The 23,018-nt window shown below is 57.0% G+C and overlaps 1 protein-coding gene across 3 annotated transcripts in view; it reads left to right on the top strand.

Annotated features, from left to right (window-relative positions):
• Positions 1–21,743, top strand: part of BCL9L (BCL9 like) — a 38,904-nt gene extending 17,161 nt beyond the window's left edge. For 2 of the 3 annotated variants that reach the window (XM_065651975.1, XM_065651977.1), the window contains exons 2-8: positions 9,895–10,258; positions 11,379–11,501; positions 12,175–12,385; positions 13,140–13,224; positions 13,447–15,832; positions 16,074–16,334; positions 17,596–21,743. In XM_065651975.1, the coding sequence (XP_065508047.1) occupies positions 9,958–10,258; positions 11,379–11,501; positions 12,175–12,385; positions 13,140–13,224; positions 13,447–15,832; positions 16,074–16,334; positions 17,596–18,746 (4,518 nt within the window). In that variant the 5' untranslated portion in view covers positions 9,895–9,957 and the 3' untranslated portion in view covers positions 18,747–21,743. The remainder of the gene's footprint in view (positions 1–9,894; positions 10,259–11,378; positions 11,502–12,174; positions 12,386–13,139; positions 13,225–13,446; positions 15,833–16,073; positions 16,335–17,595) is intronic. The other variant, XM_065651978.1, reaches the window with a different exon arrangement.
• Positions 21,744–23,018: the final 1,275 nt, after the last annotated feature.

Genomic DNA, 23,018 nt, shown 5'->3' with positions numbered 1-23,018 from the left:
GTTCTTGGAAAGAGAGATTGTGTTTTCTTTCAGGCATGCTGTCTGGTAAACAGACACAGATTAAATCCTGCCCTGTCGGATGTCTTTACTTGCCCTTGTCTTGGGTTCTCTTGCTTGAGTATTTAGGGAAGAGCAAAACCCATCTGCAGGCTGCAGACCCCGCTCTGTGTCTCGGGAGTGTGAATTCAGAGCATCCCAAGTTCTCTTTGCACCGATGTGCTGGGGCCAGGAGATGCAAATCTGTAGGAGAGTGGGAGTATGTTGGAGCTTCGCACTCCCTTGCTTATTCATCCCGGTTTCAGGTTTGGGGTGAGAAAAACCCCAGTTCCTCCTGCTCCGGTCACTCGGTAGCACATGGTGAGAGCACAGCTGATGCTGCTGGAGACCCAGCTGATGCTGCTGGAGACCCAGCTGCGGGGCTGGCAGTGCTGCCGGTGCCGGATGGCAGCTCTGTGCCAGTGGCTGCCTGGCTGCGTTTTGCACCCAGACAAATTGGTGGGAGCGAGGTTGCTCGGCAGGGCCAGCGGGCATGCCAGGATGCTGTTCCTGCGGCCGGGCTGGCCCTGTTTTTGCCACTGCTCTCCTCCTACCTGGGTGGAGGAGGAGAGAGCGGGGGTGCCACCGACCCAGCCAGCGGGTAGCTGCCAGGCCCAGGGATCTGCCCACACTTGCCGGGCCTCCCACAATGGCCCCATTGTTCTGAGAGGGCAAGGAGGAGGCTGCGTGCAGCTCCCTGGGCATCCTTAACCCTCTCTCTGCCAGCAGTGTGCAGTAGGAGGTGCCGGGGCAGGTGGAGGAGCTCCCACCACCCCAGAGTACGAGACGCAGATTGCCCCGCTGAGCCTTGATCTCCCCTAACAAGGCGCAGGGAGGCTCTCTGCCCTCTTGCAGGCTGCTTGCCGTCGTGACCTTGCTTTGGAAGCAGCCCTCGTCCAGTCCCAGTGTGTTGCTCTGGCCCTGACACACGTGCCAGAGCAGGACGTGCCTTTGGGAATGGGATGTTTGGGGTGTTGGGGTGCTAATTCCAGTGGCTGAGGTATTAGCGTGGAAGCTGTTTAAAGTGATTCTAGCCTGATCAAAGTGCCTTCTTCCTTCCTGTCTTGTAACATGATCGCGGGCCAGCGAGCGGCTCGTGGTCTGCCTCGGGTTCTGGTTCCCGGCGTCGCAGGGACGCAGCCTCGCAGGGCACGGCCGTGCCTTGCCGCTGTGCTCATGCTGCCGGGGCACAGGCTCGGGGCCAGAGCGAGGTGTCCATGTGCAGGACAATGAGCACCCTGCTGCCGGCCAGAGGAGCCGGGCGCCTGCGTCCCTCTCTGCTGGCCAGCTCTGTGCTGTCTTTTGGTAGCAGTGATGCTTTCCTGCAGCTTTCTGCCACAACTGCTTCACCATCAGCCGGCTCCTGGGGTTATAGGGCTGCTCTGTCGCAGGTTTCCTCTCCAGAATCTGTGGGGTGAGGAAGAGGCGTTTGGCTGACACACCAAGACCGCGTATGGGAAACCTCCTAGCTGTTGGTCTTCAGAGATGTCGATCCTGGTGTGCCTCTTGCTAGCTCAGAGACTTGCGGATTGGCTCAGTAATCCTGACAGATGAGAACTTTGACATCTAATAGATACTGTGCGAGTGTCACTGATTAGTCCTGCTGCAAACTCTACAGCTAATTTGCTTGTATAGTAACCTAAACAGCTGTCCTGTTTCCGAACAATCTGTCATCTCCAGTTCTCCCACTAGGTAGCCTTTGCCCTCTTCCCCCACTTCTTTGTACCCGGGTCTTTGTTGATGTGATAACTTTTCAATATGTTCTGGTTTTGAAATAGTGGTGTCGCTAGAGTTGAGCATGGAGGGCCAAGGGCTGAGCTGGGAGAACTTGATGGCCCCAGTTACTGTCTTGGTGGAGAAAGGGAGCTCTCTGGGGGCAGCCCCCAGGGCAGGTCGGGTTTTTGCACACTTTATGTGGGAGAACGTGGGGAATTTCAGCCTGAGGTGCGGAGGAGGCTTCTGGGAGGTGCGGTGTGGTGAGGAGGTGGAGCAGTAGCACTTTCGGGGTGCGCGGTGGGAAAACCCCTCTCTGGATCGGTGCAAGCCCAGACCCTGGTGGTAAAGCCAGGTGGGGAGCGTGAGCTCCCCTCTCCACGAGGTCTCTCCCCCTCTCCATTCCCAGCAGCACCCGCCGGCAGCAGCATCTCCGCTGCCTGTGCCCATCCAATCTGCGCTGGGGAAGGTGAAGGGTTTCCCAGGGTGGAATTTCCTGCAGGGCAGATGCGTGGCTGCTTCCCCTCTGACCCAAAACCCTGATGTGCCTTAGTCACGATGGCATGCAAATGGGAGGTGGGGGCTGAGGGAGCTGCTGGGAAAAGGAAGTGACCTCAGCTGGGGTTTAAATATAGAGCTCAGGCTCTGCTGCATGCTGGGCCTGGTATTTATAATCCTGGAGGAGGGCTTGGTGGCTCTCTGCACCTCCTCTGTGGTCCAGGCTGGCAGAGGACAGTGCAGGGGCAAGGTGCTGGGGCAAGCCAGCCTCGCTTTCCCCTCTTCCCTGCAATTCTCTGTCGGCTCCTGCTCCCCAGGTGAGCTGAGGTACAGACCTGTGCTCCCGTGCTGCAGTCTGGGCAGCTTGCTGGCCCACAGGTGCTCCATGCTCTGCTTTTTGTGCAGGTGTGACCTTTGTATGTGGCGTTTAGTGCCAGGAAGGGAGCTCAACTCTTCCCCAGCTCATGTCTGTTGTGAGAGCAGGCCAAGAACCTGGGATGCTGAGCGATTTCAAAAATGCCTATAGTCAGGTCAAAGTAGGGCTGTCAGACCGAGCCTGTGGCTTGTAATGTCTTATTTCCTCCACCGTGAGCCTCCTCAAAGGCAAACGTGCATGTCACACGGCTGGTCGTACCCTGTGGTGCAGCCGGGGCCTGTGGCGCTGAGAGGTGGCAGGGGTGTCCCTGCCGCAAAGGTTTCCTGACGCAACTGTGCCCGTCTTCAGGCTGGGAAGCGGCCTGAGCTTGCATTGTCAGGCTCAGAGGAGAGCTGTTGTTTTGGGGGGGATTTTCTGCAAGTTGTATAGGATGTCTAGCACTTGCATGCAGCGTGCAACAGGTGTCTCGGTGCTGTCTTCCTCTGAGGAAGTGGGTAAGCATCTGCTGCAGCGACATGGGGGATGGCTCTGCCCTCCAGCACACCCTCTGTGCCCTGTGGTGTCGTCCACTGTGAGAGCTGGGGTGCAGGGGAAGCCCCTGGTCCCGGTGCAGAGCGCCAGCCCCGGCGCTGGCAGGCGGTGCAGCGAGTTCGCGTGTGCTCAGCCCTGGTGAGGCTGCGGGTGCTCTGGGTGACGGTGACACCTAGTGGCTTTGTCCCATGGCCTCCCCTCAGGCCAAGAGATAACGGGATGCTGGGTGTGACACCCCGAAAAATCTCCTGGTGCCTCTGGACACCTGGCGTGGTTTTGGACCGGCCACGGGCACCAGACCCTGCGGTGCTGGGGAACCCTCATGTCTCTGACTTGGAGACAGTGCACGGGGAAGGGACCAAGCGTGACGTCCTTGTCGACGATGGCCAGTCCATCACAGAGCCCTGCAGAGAGACTTGCTGCTAAAAAGAAGAGCAGAAACTACTGTGTTAAAGCTCCTTGTGAAGCTGCAGCACTGCTGGGTTCCAGTCCCGCATGCTCCTGGCATCTCACGGGCATCTTTAGTTATTGCCAAAGGATCCTGAAGCAGTTACTGAACTCTGGACGCTGCTGAAATATCTCCTCGTAGGCTTAGCTGCATCAGGCATTTACCTGACATGTGGGACTCTAGGCAAGACTTGGCTCCCTTATGACGTTTGTGAGAACGTTGGGTTTTCGAGGGCTTGTCTATGAGCCATGCTGCTCAGGAGAGCTGGTGTAGCAGAAGACAGCTCAGCAGCAACCCCAGTGCACAAACACAGCGCTGCCCTGCGTGTGGGGCACCCCCGGTCTCTCACTGACCTGTCCCCACTAGGTCACATGAGCTGGTGTACAAAATAATTCCTCATTAGCATCCCTGCAGAGCTGCGTGTGACTGTCGAGTAATGTCTGGCACATGCAGGGTTTCTGTAGGGAACATGCCAGTTGGACTCGGAAGCTGGAAGGATCTGCAAATTTGGTGGTAGACCTGGAGAGTCCCTGAGCACAGGACGGGAAGGCAGGCTCTGCCTGGGGTGCAGCGAGCAGCAGAAGAGTGGGAGAAGCTGCTGAGCTGGGGGCAAGGAAGTGCTAAGAAAAGCTCTTCCAACACTGATGGATTGAAGCCGCATTAGGAGAAAGGTAGCAGGGTGCGGGACAGAAAGCAAACGATGTCTCGCTTCACCTCGCTCTCTCGGAGCCTCACTTTCCACCCACATTATGTGGGGATCTCTGTTCCTGGGTGGAAGGGAGCGTGACTCTGAGGTTTTGTCCTACTAAAGACCTTTGAGACTTGTGACCAAGCAGCCCCACTGAAATGCATCATTCCCAAGGCAGCTCCAAACGGCAGGAGGTCAGCAGGGTGTGCCAGAATGACTCTCAGAACCGGCAGGATTCAACAGAGCTGTATTGCTTTCTGCAGGTCTTGTCGAACCCTCCCATACCACTGATGAGGGTACCAGTTTTTCTGCCATATAAAAGGACCTGAGAAGAATCCAAGAAATGAATAGAAAATGGGTGTTTCTGGGCTATCTGTCTGATGGTGTAAGAGCAAGACAATTTAATGACGCATTCAAAAAGGATGACTCTCATCAGCAGGAGCGTTGTCCTGCGGAACTGCCTGCCTCCCGATGTCTCTGAGTCCATCCGGCCCAAGCAAGGCTCAAATGGAGATGCCTTCAGCAGCAGCCTGGGTTAAGGCTGTTCTCGCTGGTGACAGACGTGCTCAGGCGAGTGCTCCTGCCATCGGCGGTTGCTAAATAGCGCGCTGGCTCGGAGCGGTGCTCGTCGGGCGCGGGTGGGCTCCAGGGCTCGTCTGGCTGTTTGTGAGAGCCCATTGCTGGCTCCTGGCTGGGTGACAGCAGTGCTGTTTCACTACTGTTTTTGAGGGTTTTGTTTCTCACTGGAACAGTCTCAAAACCCATTGAATGGGTCTTGCGAAAAGGATTGTTTTGGAGCAACCATTTTTTGCACGGAAAAGGTCAAGTTTCTGGTTCTGGTCTTTTTCTCAAATCAGAAATCATCCAAGAGTTTCTGACTTCAGAAATCTTGTTTCTGGAGACTTTGTAGTCTTTGCCTCTGTGAAGTGCTCTAATGAAATAGTATGGTATTTCTTTGGAGATGTTCCAACCCCTTCTGCTGTTAACCCTGGGAGGAATGGTAATCTTGAAGCGGTATTAGGCAGCGTGATCTCTAGACTCGGGGTGAGAAGTATTTCAGGAGGGGACGGTGGGTCTTTGGGCTCACTCCCTTTGCGGTTCTCTGCCTAGTGCCTTTCTTCAAGAAGCCCTCGAGCTTGCTTGGGACCTCTCATTTCCAAAGCCAAGGTGTCCTGCTGGAGTTTGTGGTGGTGTCCATGGGATGAGCAGGCAGGTGGTTACCAGCATAGGCGACGTGCTCGGAGGATGTTTACAATGGCAACCAGGTCTTGTTAGCTCCTGGAGGGGCCGGGTGACTTGCTGCTTGTTGCATCACTGTCACGACCCTGTCTGGTCTCGTGGGTTGGGTGTCGGTGAGTTGTGGGGCATGTCGGCGCAGCTCCGGAGGCAGGTTCTGCTCTTCACCGTCTGTGCGCACGTCAGGAGTTACCTGCCTTTCCTGGGAGGTGCGGCAAAGCTCCCTCCCTGTTGAATCGTGGTGGCTCTGGTTTCCCTGGTATCCCCACAGGGATATCCTGGCAGCGATGTCGGCCGGCACAAGACGTGGAAGCTGTGGGACAGCAAACAGGCGGCCAGAGGCTTTCCCACCCCATGGGGAGGCGGACGCGGGTCCCGCGTTCTTGCAGTGGCGTTGGGAATCTGCGTTATCGGCCCTGGGAGCATGATTCACCAGAAAGTCCTCCGGGAATTCAGCGGGGTTTCAGGTTTCTGGAGCTATCAGTGAGCAATTCCGGGATGGGGAGTGTGTCAGCCTGGGCTCTGCGCTTCCTCCTCCCCCTCTGCACTGGTCAGACTCACTGAAAGCAGGTTTTGTTGTTTTGTTTTGAGGTTTCTTGTCTCCTGAGGTCCCAGTCTTTGATTTAAAGCTGTGCCTTTTCACATGTACCAGGTGTGAATACTCTCTCTTTGCATTTAGATGTAGCACTTGGTTCAACAGAAGTATTTATCCTAAGCTTTCCTCCTTAAGTGAGGTAGGCTGAATTGTCCCCCCATTTCAATGATGGAGGAATTGAGGCGCCCAGACAGAGTACGTCGTGCTCAGGGTCACTCGTGGAATTGGCGGCAGCCCGGAGTAGAAGCCAGCAGTCTCAGCTCCTTGCTGCAACCACTGGGAATTAAGTTTGCTATTGTCTTTAAAACTGCTGGGCTGGAGTGTGTGTGTTGCTAAATTGTGGAGGGAGCCAGATTTCTGTGCAATCTCTTTTTTGTCGTGTCTGTTTCAAGATGTTTTGGATCGTTTGTCTCCCCGTGTCAGTATTTCTACTTTGTAATTAATTCTCTTCTGTGGCCCAGATGTGTGGTATGCCTGCTGGAATCCGGTTAGAATCGAGGGGTGTGTGCAGGGAGCTCACAGCAATGGAGATGCCTATCAGCGTCCTGCAGCCAGACAGATGGGAGGCCGGGGTGGATTCCCGCTATGCATTTGCAGCAGGATCCAACTGTTGCTGCTCCTGACAGCAGAATCCGCCAGCAGCTGCTTCTGGCCTTGCTTCCCTCAGGATCTGGGAGGGGAGCAGGCTCAGGCTCAGTCAAAGCTGGAAGAGAGGGATTCCCAAGGGTGGGCCAGGGCCACTCCATCAATCCAGGATGCCTTTCCATCCTGCGACTGACTGTGGCAAGGCATTGGTGTGCTCCCTGGAGCACCAGCCTACTCCCAAAATGAAGGAAGAAGATAGGTGCCCCCAAAATATGATGTTCTGGAGGGACCTTGCAGGCGGTGAGGCTCATCCACGCTGCAGGCAGCGTCTGAAGGGTTTGTTGTGGCGGCTGCCAGGTCCTTCAGGATCAATGTGTGTGTTCCCTGCAATCTGATCCAAGAACTGGAGGAACAGAGGGTGCATCCTGAGTGTTAGTTTTCGGACTATGCAGGCACAGTCCTAGCGAGGCCCCGGTTTTCTTCCTCCCTCCCCGGGGTACTTGCACGCCCGTGGCGTGCTGGGGTTGTGCTGCAGTGCTGCTGAGCGTTCGCGTTTGTGGTGAAGCACTTTGGGATCTATTTTAAATGCAGTGTGGTGCCCATGCAGATGCGGCACAGGCAGGCTTGCATCTCCCAGCCCGTTGTCGATGCGGATGGCAGTGGTGGCACCTCCTTGGCGGGTCTGGCCGCAGCCTGGCGTCAGTCGGCCTGTGACCCTCAGGACTGCGGTGCAGTGTGTTGCAAAGATCGCGGTGCAGCAGGCGGGGGCTCGGGGCCACCGGCAGCGGGAGCTGCTGCACGGCCTGCTTTCTGGAATGCTGTCTGGCAGCAGCCTCCTACAGCGGGGCCGCGGGCTCCCTGTGGCTGCCCAGCCAGTTGCTGCGGGCAGCGTGTGTGCTGAACACTGCAGCTGGTACCATATGGACCTTCTCCTCCTCCCCGTTTGCCCTCTCCATGTCTCCTTCCCCGCTCCCCTCCCCCTGCAAGCGGGTGGTTTGACAGAGCAATTGGGCAGGCACTGGGACAGCAGCTCTGACATAAATCTCTCCTGGTGTGGAATGAGGGGTATAAATATCCAGAGAGTGATGTGATCTTTCCAGCTGCTATTAATAGGTCCCCGGAGAACAAGAGTGAGTGAGCGAGACTGGCTGACACTTAAAGGGCTAGCAACTCCCTCATGTGCTGTGAAAATTAATCAGAGCTGCGGCTCACCATCTTCCTCCGGGCGAGAGCACAGCCCTCGCCGAGGTGCACGGGGAGGGAGTGACTCACGGCTGCCTGGCCAGGCAGCGGCGATAGGCCAAGCCCTGCATGAAGGATCTCGCTAACTAGCTGGGAATACCTGAGCAGGCTGTGCCGTAGCGCGCTTTGTGCCGGCTGCTCTCTGCAGGCAGATGCTGAGAAGCCCCTTCTGCAGGTGGGGAGCTCACTGGCGGTGGATGGAAGTTGCAGCCTGTGCCTTGCGGTGATCGCCAGCTTTTCAGAGGGGTCTGCCAAGACTTTGCTCCCCACTTGTGTGCCGTTTTGGGCACGGTGTTTTGCCCCAGCAGAGCGAGCGCTTGGCTTTTGCTGGTGGAATGTCCTCAGGCCCGCCTTGGGCAAGCTGGGAGCAGCATGCACGGCGCTGCCGAGCTCTCGTGGTGCTATTTAGAGATGCGGTGTTTGGTCTGGAGCCGATGCTTCCTGTCCCTGGGTGGCGTATGAAATCTGTGCACAGCATCTGGGCTGCTCAGTCCAGATGGGAGGAGGAGACCACTTGCCCAATAACCCCCATGTGCTGGGAAATTTCTCTGCTTGTGCATGAGAAAGGTTCGCGAGTGGGTTGTGGGGGTGTCATGCAAAGCATAGCAGACATAAGTAAACAGAGTGATACCTCAGCTCCCACAGACACATGGTTCACCCTCCTTCCCCCATGCTCCCCGAGAAGTAGAGAAGACTTTGACAGGCTGTGGGGGTTTTGGCAGCTTTGGGGTCACTGGATGGGGCAGTGAGGAGGCTGTAGCGGAGGAACGTGGGGCCCCCATGCAGGAAAAGTTATGTCCTCTGGATGAAGAAAGCGAGGAGCAGTTCTCACAGGGATATGCATCATTCTGCCCTGAGACTGTGTCCGACGGCTCAGCGGTGAACGCAGTTCAGGCCGGGACGAGTCAGTGTGTAAGAGCCATGTCTGGAACTCAGGGACACCCTGTGTCTGCTCTGGTGACCCTGAGGTGAGGCTGATGTGCTGTGCTACCTGTGCCACGTTCAGGAAGGTTGCTTGCTGCAACTCAGAGGTTGCAGGCCAGGAGGGATGCAGCCTTCAGCGGCTGGGGTCCCGAACACACCGTGTGCTCGGGTACTGTGGAGCTGCGTCCCGCTCATCTGTAAGGCCTGTGCAGAGCTCCAAAGGGAGGAATCCCAGCGTGAGCCTAAGAGACTGCCAAGGCAGGTAGATCTGCAAGGATCTGCTGCAGCATTGCTCAGCTACTTCTGCATCCTCCAGCCCAGAAGCTGGTGCGTTCTACCCCAGCCGCCTCTTCTCTGAACCGCTCTGCCTCAGCCCGTGGGGCTGTTCAGAAAGCTGGGCTGGGTCTGGAGCAGGAAAGCTGTGCCCTGCTCTCCCAGCAAGCCCGCGGCACGTTGCATCATCCCGCTGAGCTGGAAGCTGCTGCTGGAGTGGACACTCCTCCACCCAGGGCCTTGGAGCAGGAGCCAGAATGGTCCCTCTGGCCCTGAGGAGAGACGGGGATAGCACTTGGCTGGCAAGTGCTCTTGCCTTGCAACCCACCGCCTCCCTCTTCTCTTAGTCTTCCCTTGCTCTTTCCCAGGTTTCTCTTTATAGGCTTGCATCAAGACCATTTTCTGTCTACTCAGTTGTCTCTGGTGTGTTTTGCGGAGCAGAGGAAACCGATATAGCGGCAGAAGGGGGGTCCTGAAACCAGTGGGCCACTAGATTTCTGTTCAGGGTCACAAAGTTGCCTGAGTTCTGGAAAGACCTGCAAAATAGCTCTAAGGATCCTTCTGCTGACAAAGGGCTAGGCTGGCACAGAGCACCCCGTTCTCGTCATGGCCTCGGAAACGAGGGTTCTCGTGTCCGTGCCTGCGCCTTGGAGCACAGCAGTGGCACCGTGCCGTGGCCATGGGCAGTGTCCCCGTCACCTGTGCAGGCAAGGGGCTCCGTGCTCACTCACTGCCCTCTTCTCTTGCAGGTTTGTGACCGAAGGGCCTGAGAGCTCCCTGCACTGGCGTTGTGGGAAGCATTAGCCAAGCCAATGCACCCTGACAACAAACTGCCCAGCCATGGCAAGGCAGGCAGCAGCGGTGCCCCGGCCCAGCACCACAACGTGAGCCAAGCGCCCACCTGCAATCTGGGCCCTAAGGGTGTGGGGGCGGGCAGCCATGGCAGCAAGGCCACCCAGATCTCCCCTGGCAACTCTGGACTGAAAAACAGCCAGAACGCTGTCCCAAACTTCAGCTCCTTGAAAGGCAAGGTGAAACGGGAACGAAGCATCTCGGTGGACTCTGGAGAACAGCGAGAAGCCAGCACACCTTCACAGGACGCAGAATCAAAAGGTAAGACTCTCCTAAACCTTGCCTCAGCACGTCCTTCTTGCAGTTGCTCCAAGCGTCCTGGCAGAACCCAGGATGGGAGCAGCTGTGAGCTTCTTGGGTTTCTGTGCTACAGCTTCTGTCTGGGCTTGTCCTGGCTGCCTGGGTGTCTTTGCATCACTGCTTGTCACATCTGCGGTTTTGGGACCGGAGTGGCTGAGTGTTGTCTTTATATTTCACTCCATAAACTGTTTGTTATGCTGAGAATCTGGGACTCTGGTTTTCATGGAGTACTGAGGCCAGCAAAGCAGGAGCACGGTTCACCGAGACGGTGCCGAACACCCCTGCTTTGCAGTGTGCAGGCTTTCAACTCGGAACAGAGTTGAGTTGTTTTCTGTCTGCTCAGTGCTGGCAAAGAACTGCCTTTGTGGTGTTCTCGCAGCTGCCCGACAACTCAGTCGTGGTTAGCGAGGAGGTGCTGCAAGGGTCGCTGTCTGAACAGTTCTGTGGTTTCGTCAGCGATGGATGACTCTTGTGTTACAGCACGTGGCTTCTGGAGAAGGGCTGAGTCAGTGCTTCCAAACCCTCTGGCTGCCCTGTAGCCTCTTGCATTCCACCAAGCTCTGTGCCCAACGGCTGCCGGGGACGCCTGAGCATCTTGTGGGGCTTCGTCAGCGGAGAAACCTCAGTGGTGCCCTTGGTTTCAACCAAGGCTCACACACAGTCCCCAAACGCAGAGCCACTTTTCTGGCTCGTACCCCTAAGCATTTGGTTTCACAGCCAAAGCTGCATTGCCTGACTACCTTAGGCCAGAGCGTTTACAAGTTTACAGAGGGCATGAAGGCCCCTGCCTGATCGATGTCTGTGAAGGGCAGAGTCTGTCTCCTACAAAGGATGTGAACATGCCCTCTCATTCCATTATCAGGTTTTAATTGCTAAATCATAGACCTCTTAAATTTAGGGTTAATGCCTGAAGCTCTCTGGTTTGGAACAGCAGTTGGACATGTCCTGTGTTTGCAGACTTCTCTGAGACAGTAAGAAATACATCTCATTCTGAACTGTTGGCTCTCAGAGGAGTGTCTCACCAGATCTGGCTCCTGTGCTGGGTCACCTCAGCTCTCCTGATGGCTCCGTCCCTTTGCAGGTGAGGTGGCTCCCCGCAGCAAGCGGCGGTGCGTGCTGGAGAGGAAGCAACCGTACAGCGGGGACGAATGGTGCTCTGGGCCGGACAGTGAGGAAGACGACAAGCCCATTAGCAGTGCACACAGTGAGTGTTGAGGTTGGATGTCCCTCCTGTATGTTGCACTGGCCACACCAGTGGCAGAAATGTGTTTTGAAAGTGTGCCTGGCTTGAGGCTGATTAAGCACGCCTAGCCTGGTCATAGTGGCAGCCAGACCATGCAACATGCATTGTCCTTGTCGCAGCAAATAAGCCTGTCCAGGCTCTCTGCAGCTGTGCTGTAAAGGCAGCTGAAGCTGAAGAGGTTCTTGGGGTCTGGACAGTGGTTCAGGCAGGGCTGAGCTGGCCAAGGTGTGCACTGTTTGGGGCAACCAAATGGGGGGTGCAGTGTGTGTGCGAGTAGCTAGGCAAGAGGAAGGCACTGCATGCTCCTGGTAATTGCAGTGCTTATTCATATGAATTAGAAATATTATTTAATAATGGCTGACGATTGATAGTCACCACTCCAGTGGACGGCATCACCTCTTCCCCAGGCTGGGGGACCGGGAGGAGGCGGCCACCGGCTCTGGGGCAGCGGTGGGGAGGCCCAGGCAGGTGCTGCCATCTGCCGGTGTCCAGGCCGGGATCAGCCCTGCCAGCCCCGGTGTCCCGGCCAGGATTGGCCCCGGTGTCCCGCGGGGCTCTGCCCCGTCCCCTCCCCGCTGCCCATGCCACCCTGCTCGGGCTCTCCGGCGGCAGCTTGTCCCCTCTGCTCCCGCAGGTTGTAATGTAGCAGATCCTGCGATGTCCACGGCCTCGCAGCTTGGCCCAGGGTCCAACCCACTGCCCAGCCTGAGCGAGAGCAGCTCTTCCAGCGTGCCCCATGGTGCTGCCCCCGGCTTGCGGCCGGACGCTGCGGGAGGCGGAGGCGGTGGGACAGGAAAGCCACCTTCGCAGTTCGTTTACGTCTTTACAACGCACCTCGCTAACACGTAAGCAATAAATTCTGTCCTGCTCACCTGCCTGCTGGGTGCTGCACTTGGGTACCAGGGAGCTGGGCAGACCCCTGCTGCTTTGATTGCACAGAGTGGGTCCCTCCTGAGGTTCGGGAAGTTTGCTGGCAGCTACTGCTGGTGGGAAAACTTTTGTCTTAAAGGCACGGTGTCTCCCAGTGATGCCCAGCACTGCATTCTGAGATGTGCACAGTCAAGTACATGTGGTCAGCATCCAACGAAAAGCCTCACCCAGAGCAGCATGGGCCACTGGTCTGATTCGAAAGTGTCAAAGGGGCTGGGTGTCACATGGAGCGCCACGTAACACTTGGTGTTCTCCACTCAATTCCTCCTTTCTGTCCCAGAGAGTCTCAGCTGTGGAATCTTAGCAAGGCTGGTTAGTTTTAGGGCTCTGCTGTAGCACGGTTTCAGTGTGATAGATCCCAGAGCATCTCGCCAACAGCCACTGTATGGCAGCAGGCACAAGGCAGAGCCAAGTGCCCAGCACAAGTCGTGGAAAGAGAGAAGTTCCAGGGCAAGTGACCATCAGTTGGAGAATCTCACTGGGGCAGGCAGGAGGACTCTGAAAATAGCCCCTTTTCTCAGGGGATATCTCCCTTTTCTTTCTTATCTCAAATCTCTCTAGAGGTTTCCCCCTTCCCATGGAACTGAAGGGTGGAGGTGGCACCTGGGCTGGGGGTGGGTGGGATGGGGCACAATGCCAGTTCTCCAGTGGTTTGTGCTCTCCCCTCAGGGCTGCAGAAGCTGTCCTGCAAGGCCGAGCTGACTCCATTCTGGCCTACCATCAGCAGAACGTCCCACGGGCAAAGCTAGACCAGGTATGCCAGCTATGAACCAAATGCTGCTGCCGACCCTTCCCTTGTGATGGGGCTGTTCTCCCATAGCCCTTGGCTCTGCTGCGGAGGAAGGGGTTGTCAGAATGATGAAGGTGAACCGCCACAGGGCATGTTTTTGGGACAGAGAGGTCTGCTGCAGGGTGCAGGGAAGAACACCTACCCTGGGTTTTTCCTGCTCACATTTATTTCCCTTTTCTCTGACAGGCACCAGCTCCTAAAGTGCTGGGGGTTGCCGAGCCGCTTCCAATTAACCCTCCGGCTGCCAACACTCCACAGTCCCAGCCACCGGCACCTCCAGTGAGTCAGCCACCGCCGCAGCCTCCCCCACCGCAGCCTCCACCTCAGACCATCAGTCAAACCCCTCTGCCTGCAGCCAGCAGCCTGCCCCAGGAGGGTACAAGTGAAGATGTCCGGAGAGATCTGACTCCCAACTCTTTGGGGAACAACAGCGGCAGCAACCAGGCTGGAAGTAACCACCAAAATACGCCCACCGCGTCCACCAACACCATGCAGCCGGGGCAGGTGGACTCCTCTGCCACGTCCAGCTCCACTCTTCTTGGGGAGGGCCCAGCTCCGGGGCTGCCGGGGAACGGGCAGGCAGGCCTGGGCCCCAGGAACCCCCTGAATTCGGAAGGGCTCTCCAAGGAGCAGCTGGAGCACCGGGAGCGCTCGCTGCAGACCCTGCGGGACATTGAGCGCCTGCTGCTGCGCAGTGGGGAGGCCGAGCCCTTCATGAAGCCTGGCCAGAACGCAGGTGAGGGTGGGACGGCCCCTCCGCCGCAGGCGGCCCCTGCCCAGTCTGCCGCGCCCCCCGCCAGTATGAAGAAGTACGAAGAACCTCTGCAGTCCATGATCTCCCAGACCCAGAGCCTCGGTGGGCCCAGCCTCGAGCACGAGGTGCCCCACCACCCAGGCGCTGACATGGGGCAGCAGATGAACATGATGATGCAGCGGCTGAACCAGGACAGCCTGACACCAGAGCAAGTGGCCTGGCGGAAATTGCAGGAAGAGTACTACGAGGAGAAGCGGCGGAAAGAGGAGCAGATCAGCATCCACGGCCGGCCCATGCAGGAGATCATGATTCCACAGTCCATGGGGAGCATGATGATGCGTGGGCCCCCCCCACCCTACCACAGCAAGCCCGGGGAGCAGTGGCCGCCGGGGATGGGCAGCCAGCTGCGGGGACCCATGGATGTGCAGGACCCCATGCAGCTGCGGGGAGGGCCGCCCTTCCCAGGGCCGCGGTTCCCTGGGAATCAAATGCAGAGAGTGTCTGGCTTCGGCGGGATGCAGAACATGCCCTTGGATGCCCTTGGGCCCATGAATGCCATGCAGAGGCCCGTCAGGCCCGGCATGGGCTGGAGCGACGATCTGCCTCCTATGGGAGGCCCTGGGAACTTCCCGCAAGGCAGCCTGCCCTACCCGTCAGGGCAAGGGGACCCTGAAAGGTTCATGAATCCCCGTGCCAGGGAGGAGATCCTGCGGCACCAGCTGATGGAGAAGCGCCCGGTGGCAATGCAAAGGCCCATGGGAATGTCTGGCAACTCCATGGGCCAGGGCATGGAAATGGAGAGGATGATACAGGCTCACAGGCAGATGGATCCATCCATGTTTGCAGGGCAGATAACGGGGGACAGCCTGAGCGGTGCCCCCATGGGAATGGATTTTGCAGGCACTCGGGGGATGCTGAGCCCTCCTATGAGTCAGTCAGGCCTTCGGGACATGGATGCGCCCATGGGCCCTGGCAACCTCAACATGAACATGAATGTCAACATGAACATGAACATGAACCTCAATGTCCAGATGACCCCGCAGCAGCAGATGATGATGTCGCAGAAGATGAGGGGCCCTGACATTATGGCCCACCAGGGCATGAGCCCTGAGGAGCTGGCCAGGGCAAGGGCTCAGAATGGGAACGGCAGTGCAATGCTGGGGGGACCCCAAAAGATGATGATTCCCTCCCAGTTCCCCAACCAAGGACAGCAAGGCTTCTCTGGTGGGCAAGGGCCTTACCCCAACATGCCCCAGGAGATGGGCAGTGGCTCGGACATGTTCAGCCCTGAGCAGGGCACCATGCCTGTCGGGAGCATCGGTGGCACCACCAGGCTCAGCCACATCCCTCTCCCTCCAGCCTCCAATCCCACCCCCACGCAGGGGGGCAACCTGGCCAACATGCACGCGGCGCCTTCCCGGGGGCTGGGCCGCCGGCCCTCCGACCTCACCATCAACATCAGCCAGATGAACTCCCCCAGCATGGGTCACCTCAAGTCTCCCACCCTCAGCCAGGTGCACTCGCCACTGGTCACCTCCCCCTCTGCCAACCTCAAGTCCCCGCAGACTCCCTCACAGATGGTCAGCATGCCACCTTCCAACCAGTCTGGGCCCCTCAAGTCCCCCCAGGTGATGAGCTCCTCGCTTAATGTCCGGTCTCCAACTGGTTCACCAAGCCGCCTCAAGTCCCCTTCTATGGCTGTTCCTTCCCCCGGCTGGGTGCCGTCTCCCAAAGCCACCATGCCCAGCCCGGGAGTCAACCAGAGCAAGCAGACGCTCAGCATGAACTCCTCGGCTTCCATGGGAGGACTGGATCAGGGTATGCTGGGTGTCTCGTGTGTGCGTGGGTGCTCGGTTTTGGTGTGCTTGAGAATGGTGTTTCTCTCCAGCCCATGTACTTTTGCAGGAGTGGGGAGACATTTGTGCCTGTGCATGCCCTTACGTCTCGTGGAGCAGGTCTTCTTTCCCAGGAGTCCAAACAGGGCCTTTTCGGGTAGATGGGAGGGAGAACAGAGCAGCTTGTACTTCAGCCCCTAAGCTGGTTTTTCTCTTGCTTGCAGGTTCTCTCCCTCCTGGGCCTCGGAGCAGCTCTTCCGCACCTGCCAGTAACACCTCCAGCACCATGAATCCCAACATGCCTTTTACTTCCTCTCCAGATCCATCCCCCTCCCAGAACCCCCTCTCGCTGATGATGTCCCAGATGTCCAAGTACGCCATGCCCAGCTCCACACCGCTCTACCACAATGCCATCAAAACTATCGCCACCTCCGATGACGAGCTGCTGCCAGACAGGCCGATGCTCCCACCTGGAAACATGTCAGGTATGTGCTTCTGGGGCTTGTGAGGGGTCAGACTGTCTCGTGGCTGAAGCACCAGGCAGAGGGGGCATTAGAAACTGTTCTCCCACCAACTGCCACATCAGATAGCTTAAATTTGCCCTCATTTGTCACAGTCTGCTCATTCCTCTGCCCTGTGCCCAGGCTGTCCTGCAGCTTTTGGCTCAGGTGTGCTGTCTGGAAGGACGTGAGCCACTCTGGTGTTTGAGGCACCCTTCTGCCACAAGCCCTGGAAGTTTTCAGAATACCTTTACCCTACGCGGCTGCGTTGGCCTTGGATTTTCACGGCCCCTGGAGTTGTCTCAGGTGCAGGACTTGCAGGCAGAGGTCTGCTGCTTGGGGAGCCCTCGTGTTCTCCTGCAGCGGGACAGGGATGCACTGAACAGGGTTTGGGTGTTTTGAGCAGGGCCCAGGTGCCTGCACAGGCAAGGCTGTGTCGCAGCACGGTTCTGATTTCAGTAGGCGGCAGCCAGATATGCTCCACTGGCTGGTGGCACTGGGGAGGACAGCTAGGCAAATGAGTGTTTTTCGTCACTTGGTGGCCAGCCCGACGGGGAATTCCAGCATGCTCTACCGCTTGATTTAGGGGTTTAAAGCTGTCTGATAAATATTTTTGGCAGTTTTCAAAATGAAAAATCAGCTTTTTGACTCTTCCACTGCTGAGTAGTCACTTAGGTTGACCATAGGCATGCAAACACGTTGGCTCCCTCCTACCCCGAAGCCCTCCTCAGGCGCCAATCGCTCTGCCGTGCTGATGAGCACAGTCCTCCGTCGCACGCAGCACCTGTGTCGGCCTGCCGGCTCTTCTGTTGTTTTTTTCTCGCAGCCCGAGGTCGTGCAGTCACGGAAGCTTGCTGGGTGGCTGACCCCATGAAGGGACACTCCTCGGTGCCTTCCAGGCAACTGGGAGACTTGCTGAGATTGTGGTGTAGGGCTGTCCCAACATGCAGAGCCAGCTGAGGCTCTAAAATCAGTGGGCTGTAAGGAACGACAGATCCAGTATGGGACTGGATGAAGCTGAAATTACTCTCTGCTGCTGGAGGACTTGCAAGGGGGATGGAGTCTGGGCCACTTTTTTCTTGATGTTGGTGCTCTGCAAGCCCATCTTGCAGCTGCTCACTGAGCATCAGGCTCCGCACCCAGGCTTTCTGAGCAGCAGTACTTGGCAGGCTTCCAGGGTGTGGATTTTGCAGCCCACAGAGGTCTATGGGCAGAGTTAACTCTTCTCTCCTTTTCTTTTCCTCAGGTGTGACGGGGAATCAGCCGAATCAACTGCACTTGAACTCTGTGGGATCCGGATCTTCTCAGAGCCCCATGGGAATGAACATGCCTGGTCAGCAGCCCCTCTCCCACGAACCGCCCCCCACCTCCATGATATCCTCCCCAAACCCACTGGGCTCCAACATACCTATGCACCCGAGCGCGCCAGGGGCAGGCGTGCCCCCCCAGAACCCCATGATGCTGCCCCCGGGGCCCCAGGACTCGTTGAACCAGCAGTGCGGCCCCGTACCCAACAGCTCACAGATGATTCCTTCCAACCAGCTCGTGTTCCCCCGCATGCAGCAGCCCCACAACGCCATGCCGTCCCCCGCCGGTGGCATGCCCATGGCCCCTGGCGCAGGAGGCGGCCCCGGGATGCAGCAGCACTACCCACCAGGGATGCCCATGCCGCCCGAGGACCTTCCCTCCCAGCAGCCCAGCCAGATGCCCCCCCAGCAGCACATGATGGGCAAGAACATCCCCCCGCGGATCGGCGAGCCCTACCCGCCCGTGCTTCCCGGTGTGGCGTCAGTGCTAAACGACCCCGAGCTCAGCGAGGTGATCCGCCCCACGCCCACGGGGATCCCTGAGTTCGACCTGTCCAGGATCATCCCCTCCGAGAAGCCGAGCAGCACCTTGCAGTATTTCCCCAAGAGCGACAGCCAAGCGCCCAAATCACAGCCTTCCAACCTCCACCTCATGAACCTGCAGAACATGATGGCTGAGCAGCCCCCGGTGCGGCCGGGTATGAACGTCCCCGGGCAGCAGGGCATGCAGCGGGGACTCGGCGTGCCCATGTGCCACCCCGGACAGGTGCCCATGCTGGGCAGGACAGGCATGCCGCCCCAGCAAGGCATGATGGGCAACAGCATGCACCAGGGCATGATGTCCCCGCAGCAGAGCCTGATGGCCCAGCAGAACTTCATGCTGATGCAGGCCAAGCAGAGGAGCATGTCCGTGTCGGGGGACATGTATGCTCAGACAGGACACATGATGTCACCTCAGGGCTCCCTCATGGGGCCCCCGCCTCAGCAGAACCTCATGGTCACGCACCAGATGAGGCAGAGGAGTGTCTCCCTGGACAGCCAGATGAGTTACATCCCCGGGCCCGGGAACATGGCGAACCTGCCTTTCTAACCCCGGCTGCTGCTTGGGGCCGGGGGGACCCCGCTGCCTCTACAGACCTTTTTAAACCTTTTGTTGGGGAGGGCTGGGGGCCAGCACCGGTGGAGTATGCCACGTGGGATGCTTTTCGTATCGGATTCGCCTCTCCACAAAAAACCAGATGTGCAGTAAACTTGGTGTGAATTTGGTTTCTTTTTCCTTTCTGTTTTGGGGAAGGGGAAGGCTGAGGGACTGGGAGTGGGGCTGTTACTTTGAACCCTGCGTGGTGATCAGGGACATCCAGACCCTGCCGCAGTTTGTAAAGTTTTCATTTACAGTTTTTCTCTGTCAAGTGTTTTTCTTTCCCTTTTTTCCTCTCTTCTCTTCTTTCCTTTTTCTTTCTTTTTTTTTTTTTTTTTTTTTCCCCCTCCTTTTTAAGCAACCAAAATGTGCAAGAGGGTTTTTGGAAATAGCTGTAAATAGGTCGCTGGGAAAGGCAAAACTTGTGCTGGTTTTTAATTGTTCTGTATTTCTGTGTTTTAATAGAAGCCTCAAAACGTGTTTTAAAACAAACGGAAACAAAAAAACATGCTGAAGGCAACAGTGTACAAGGATTGAAAACTCCTTGGGGGAGGCAGGAGCATCCCCCAGGGTGCACAGGGCATTGAGAGATCCCATTGTAGAGTGACTCTGTCAAACCCGTGTTGTTCACATGTCTGAACGGTTTGCATGTGCGGAGTGTGTAGTTTCACGCAGACCTCGGGCTCCTGTGAGGCTGTGCCGAGTACACGGACACGACTGACAACTGAGGGCTGTTGAGAGGTCAGAGCTGCGGCCCCAGTGGAATGCTGTGTGGGGACAGATGGGCTCCGAGATGAGACGATGCATTCCTGTGCTTCCAGGAGAGGCTAGCTGGGATCCTTGCTCTTTGCAGCCTGCCTGCACCAGTGCTTTATCTGGCTGTCGTCCCCCGCAGCCACGCTGCAGCCCCTCTACCTCTGCCGTTGCGCGCTCTCCCAGGTCTTCCTCACGCTTGTCAGTTCTCCTCTAGAGTTTCGCGGGAGATCTTTGCTCCATCTCTCCCTGAGCTGCTGGCAGCATCCCGCCATAGAGGTCCAGCTGTTGGAGACGACCTGTCCCTGTGTGTGACCTCCACCTCGGTGTAGGAGTTGTCTTGTCTGGTGTCAGCGGCATGGCTGTCCCATGCGTTGGATGGAAGAGGCCCAGGTTGTGTTGCAGCCGCTCGTTCCTCCAGCTTTTCTGGATGTGCTCCGCCCTCCCAATCCTGCTCTCTGTAAGTTCTTCCCACGAGCGGCGCTGGTGGTCTTGTCCTGTGTTTGTTCACGGAGGAGGCTGCAGGGTGACGCGCTTGCACTCCTGCACACACCGCGGCAGCTCTGGAGCTCCGTGGGGACCGGATTCCAGCACGGTGTACCCTGTGGGTGTCCAACGGTGACCTCGGGGCACGCGATTGCCCGAGGAACACCGGCTGGAGGATTATCTCTGCAGTGCCAGACTTAGCAACTACCTCTCTTGTAACAGAGCTCACCTTTCCCTACTCGCTGCTGCAGGGAGGAGAGGGCTTTCAGAAAAGGGAGATTGTCAAGTCGCAAGTGAGCAGCAGCTCTTTTTATCATGTTGCAAGCTGTTCAGAAAGGCTGGCGGGTGCTTGATCTTATCCAAGAGAAGAGGGAACCACAAAGTCCAGTTAGGAATACCTTAAAGCCTTGGGGCATTTTGTAGAGAGCAGTCCTGAGTAGGAAGCGCGGGTCTGGATTTGAGGAAGGATTTCGCCCTGGTCTCCTGCTTTGCGTGGTTTTGTTGTATATGATATGAGCGAACAGCATTTTCGGAGGTGGCAAAATGGGAACAATCCCTGGAAGTGCTCATCCTTCCCTTGGCAGTGGGAGCAGAAGAATAATCTTCAGGCCGGATTAACCAAGTGTGGTCTGGACCTGATGTGTTAGCTGCTGGGATTCTCCATCCTTTCAGAGTGTGCATTTCACGTGGGAGGATGTGGCTCAAACAGATTAAGCTTTTTCTAAGCTTGACTTGCCTGAAAGGCTGTGGCTTCTCTTGGCTGCACTTCGGGTGTTGGCTCCTGGTAGTTTCGCATAAACATCCAAATACCGATGGCAGCCCCAAACCTTGCTCATCACCCACCAGCTAGTCTCGGTTAATTTGAAGCCATAATATTTTCTATACGGAAGATCTTTGTCTGTAGACAGCTGTTGTTTCAGCCTGGTTGAGATCTCCACATGTCCGTAACTTCCCTGTTGTCCCTTTCGTTGCCTGGGGCTGGCGATCCTCACTCTGTCAGCAGTGGTTTGTCCCCATGTCAGCCCGCAGGCCGCGGTGACAGGGACCTCGGTGCTGCCCACTCGCAGAGACAGGGCAGCGCGATGCCAGTTCTGCCTGATGGCAGGAGGGAGACCTGTCCTTCAGTGACAGATGTGTAAGAAGCAAAGCTTTTGACTCAGCAGCCCTGGATGCGAAAAGGAAATCCTGACGCTTGGTCAGAGCCGGAGACCTTAGAGCAGTGACTGGCAGACCAGCCAGTCCTTGTTAGACCTGGGTTTGCCATCAGCCGGTTGCCCGCTGCCGTGAGCTGTGTCTAGTCTCGTGTCTTGTAGTTTATTGCTCGGCTCCTCCGCTTGAGTTCTGTGTACTGACTCCACCTAATCACAGTGAAAGGTTTGCCCGTGTTTTAGCCATGACTTCGCCCTGTTTTTCCAGCTCCAAAAAAAGCGGACGCTGGGAAACCTCATCTTTCGGTATGTCAGATAATCACGCACCTGGAATTAGCTTTCACATTGAGGTAATGGTGACTGACCTGTTCTCTGTCATCCCATGGAGAAACTTCCCCAGTCATTTTGTACCATTATATAAATATATATATAAATATAAATATATAAATACAATATGTGAAGACATCTTATTGGTTTTTATTTGAAACAATTTTTAGGCTTGTTTTTGGGTATCTGTGCTGCCTGTAATGTATTGACCTGTTTTATAGGTGCCTTTTTATTAAAAAGACAAATTTCAAAACCTGAGCCTGTGCCTGTCCTCAGTGGGCTGCGTGATTTTTGGCGGGGCTGCAAGCACGAGTGCTCAGCCAGCATCACCTGCAAGCTGGGGCTGATCGGAGGGGCTCAGCTGGCCATGCTACAAATACCTCGTGTCTGGCAGGACATGGGACAAGACACTTGTCCCAGGTAGGTGGAGGGGCATGCACAGGGATGGGGGGGGACAGGCAGGGCCACCCTGGACGACTTGGGTCTCTGGGCAGGACTGCAAAGTGAAGAGGTGACCTAGTGCAGGGACTCACTGCCAAGCTGTCCGCTGGAGCCCCACGGTTCCCCCTCGTTCTGGGCATCTCGTGGCCTGGCAAAGCTCACATGCGCCGTGGCTGCCGCGTGCGTGTAGGGAGCCAGAGCAAACGTGGAGCACGCTGTGATGGCAGCAGGGCGAGAGGCTGGTTTTGGGGGCTCGGAGGGAGAAAGGGGTCATGCTGCTGGCCTATGTGCAGAGCTGGGGTGCTGCACGTGGCAGCCCAGTACCCCACTTCACGGGCCTTGATGGCCATGGTGCCGCATGTCCAGAGCCACCTGTGCTAAAATAGGGGTGACACAGCAGGCAGCAGTACAGACACTGAAGTGCTTGAGCATGTTTGGTTCTGGGAGACTGGGGTGAGGCAGCAGGTCGTATTCTTGATAAGGAAAATGAAACCGCGTGTGAGTCAGAGCAGGGCAGGGGGTGCGAGGGCGCGGGGAGAGCCCCTGCTCTGCAGCGCTCCCAGGCACGGTTCGTTCACGCGTCCCCTGGCATGTGCACGCTCCGCTGCCCAGCACGGCCCCGCGACCGCTGCACATGTGGCAGGATGCTCTGCTGAAACACCCAGGCTCTGTCTCCTGGGAGGCTCGGTCACGCTGCAGGACGTGCAGAGCGGCGTGCTGCCTTGGGGGTCTTCATGTCGCCTACTTCGGGGTTGCCTTCTGCAGGGACCGGTACTTTCTCTGGGCTGTCTGCTCTAGCCTTGTTTGCAGAGTCAGCCTGGACTGACTCCAAATGCAGTGGGGCCTTCTGGGGCACTGGGGAAGGGAAATCTGAGCAAGGTGCTTATGGGCCCTGTGGTCTCCATGTGTGAAGAGCAACGCCTGTCAGAAAGCTGCCATCAACCCACTCAGTGCTCTCTGATGCATTTCCCATGCGAAAGTGACACAACTGCAGACAATGGCTTACAAGCACTATACGTGAGAAGAAGGTATTTTATTTAACTGTTGATTACAGCTCACATCAAAACTT

This window comes from Caloenas nicobarica, chromosome 26, assembly GCF_036013445.1.
Source record: "Caloenas nicobarica isolate bCalNic1 chromosome 26, bCalNic1.hap1, whole genome shotgun sequence".
Lineage (NCBI taxonomy): Eukaryota > Metazoa > Chordata > Aves > Columbiformes > Columbidae > Caloenas > Caloenas nicobarica.
This window is presented reverse-complemented; position numbering and strand designations above follow the sequence as displayed.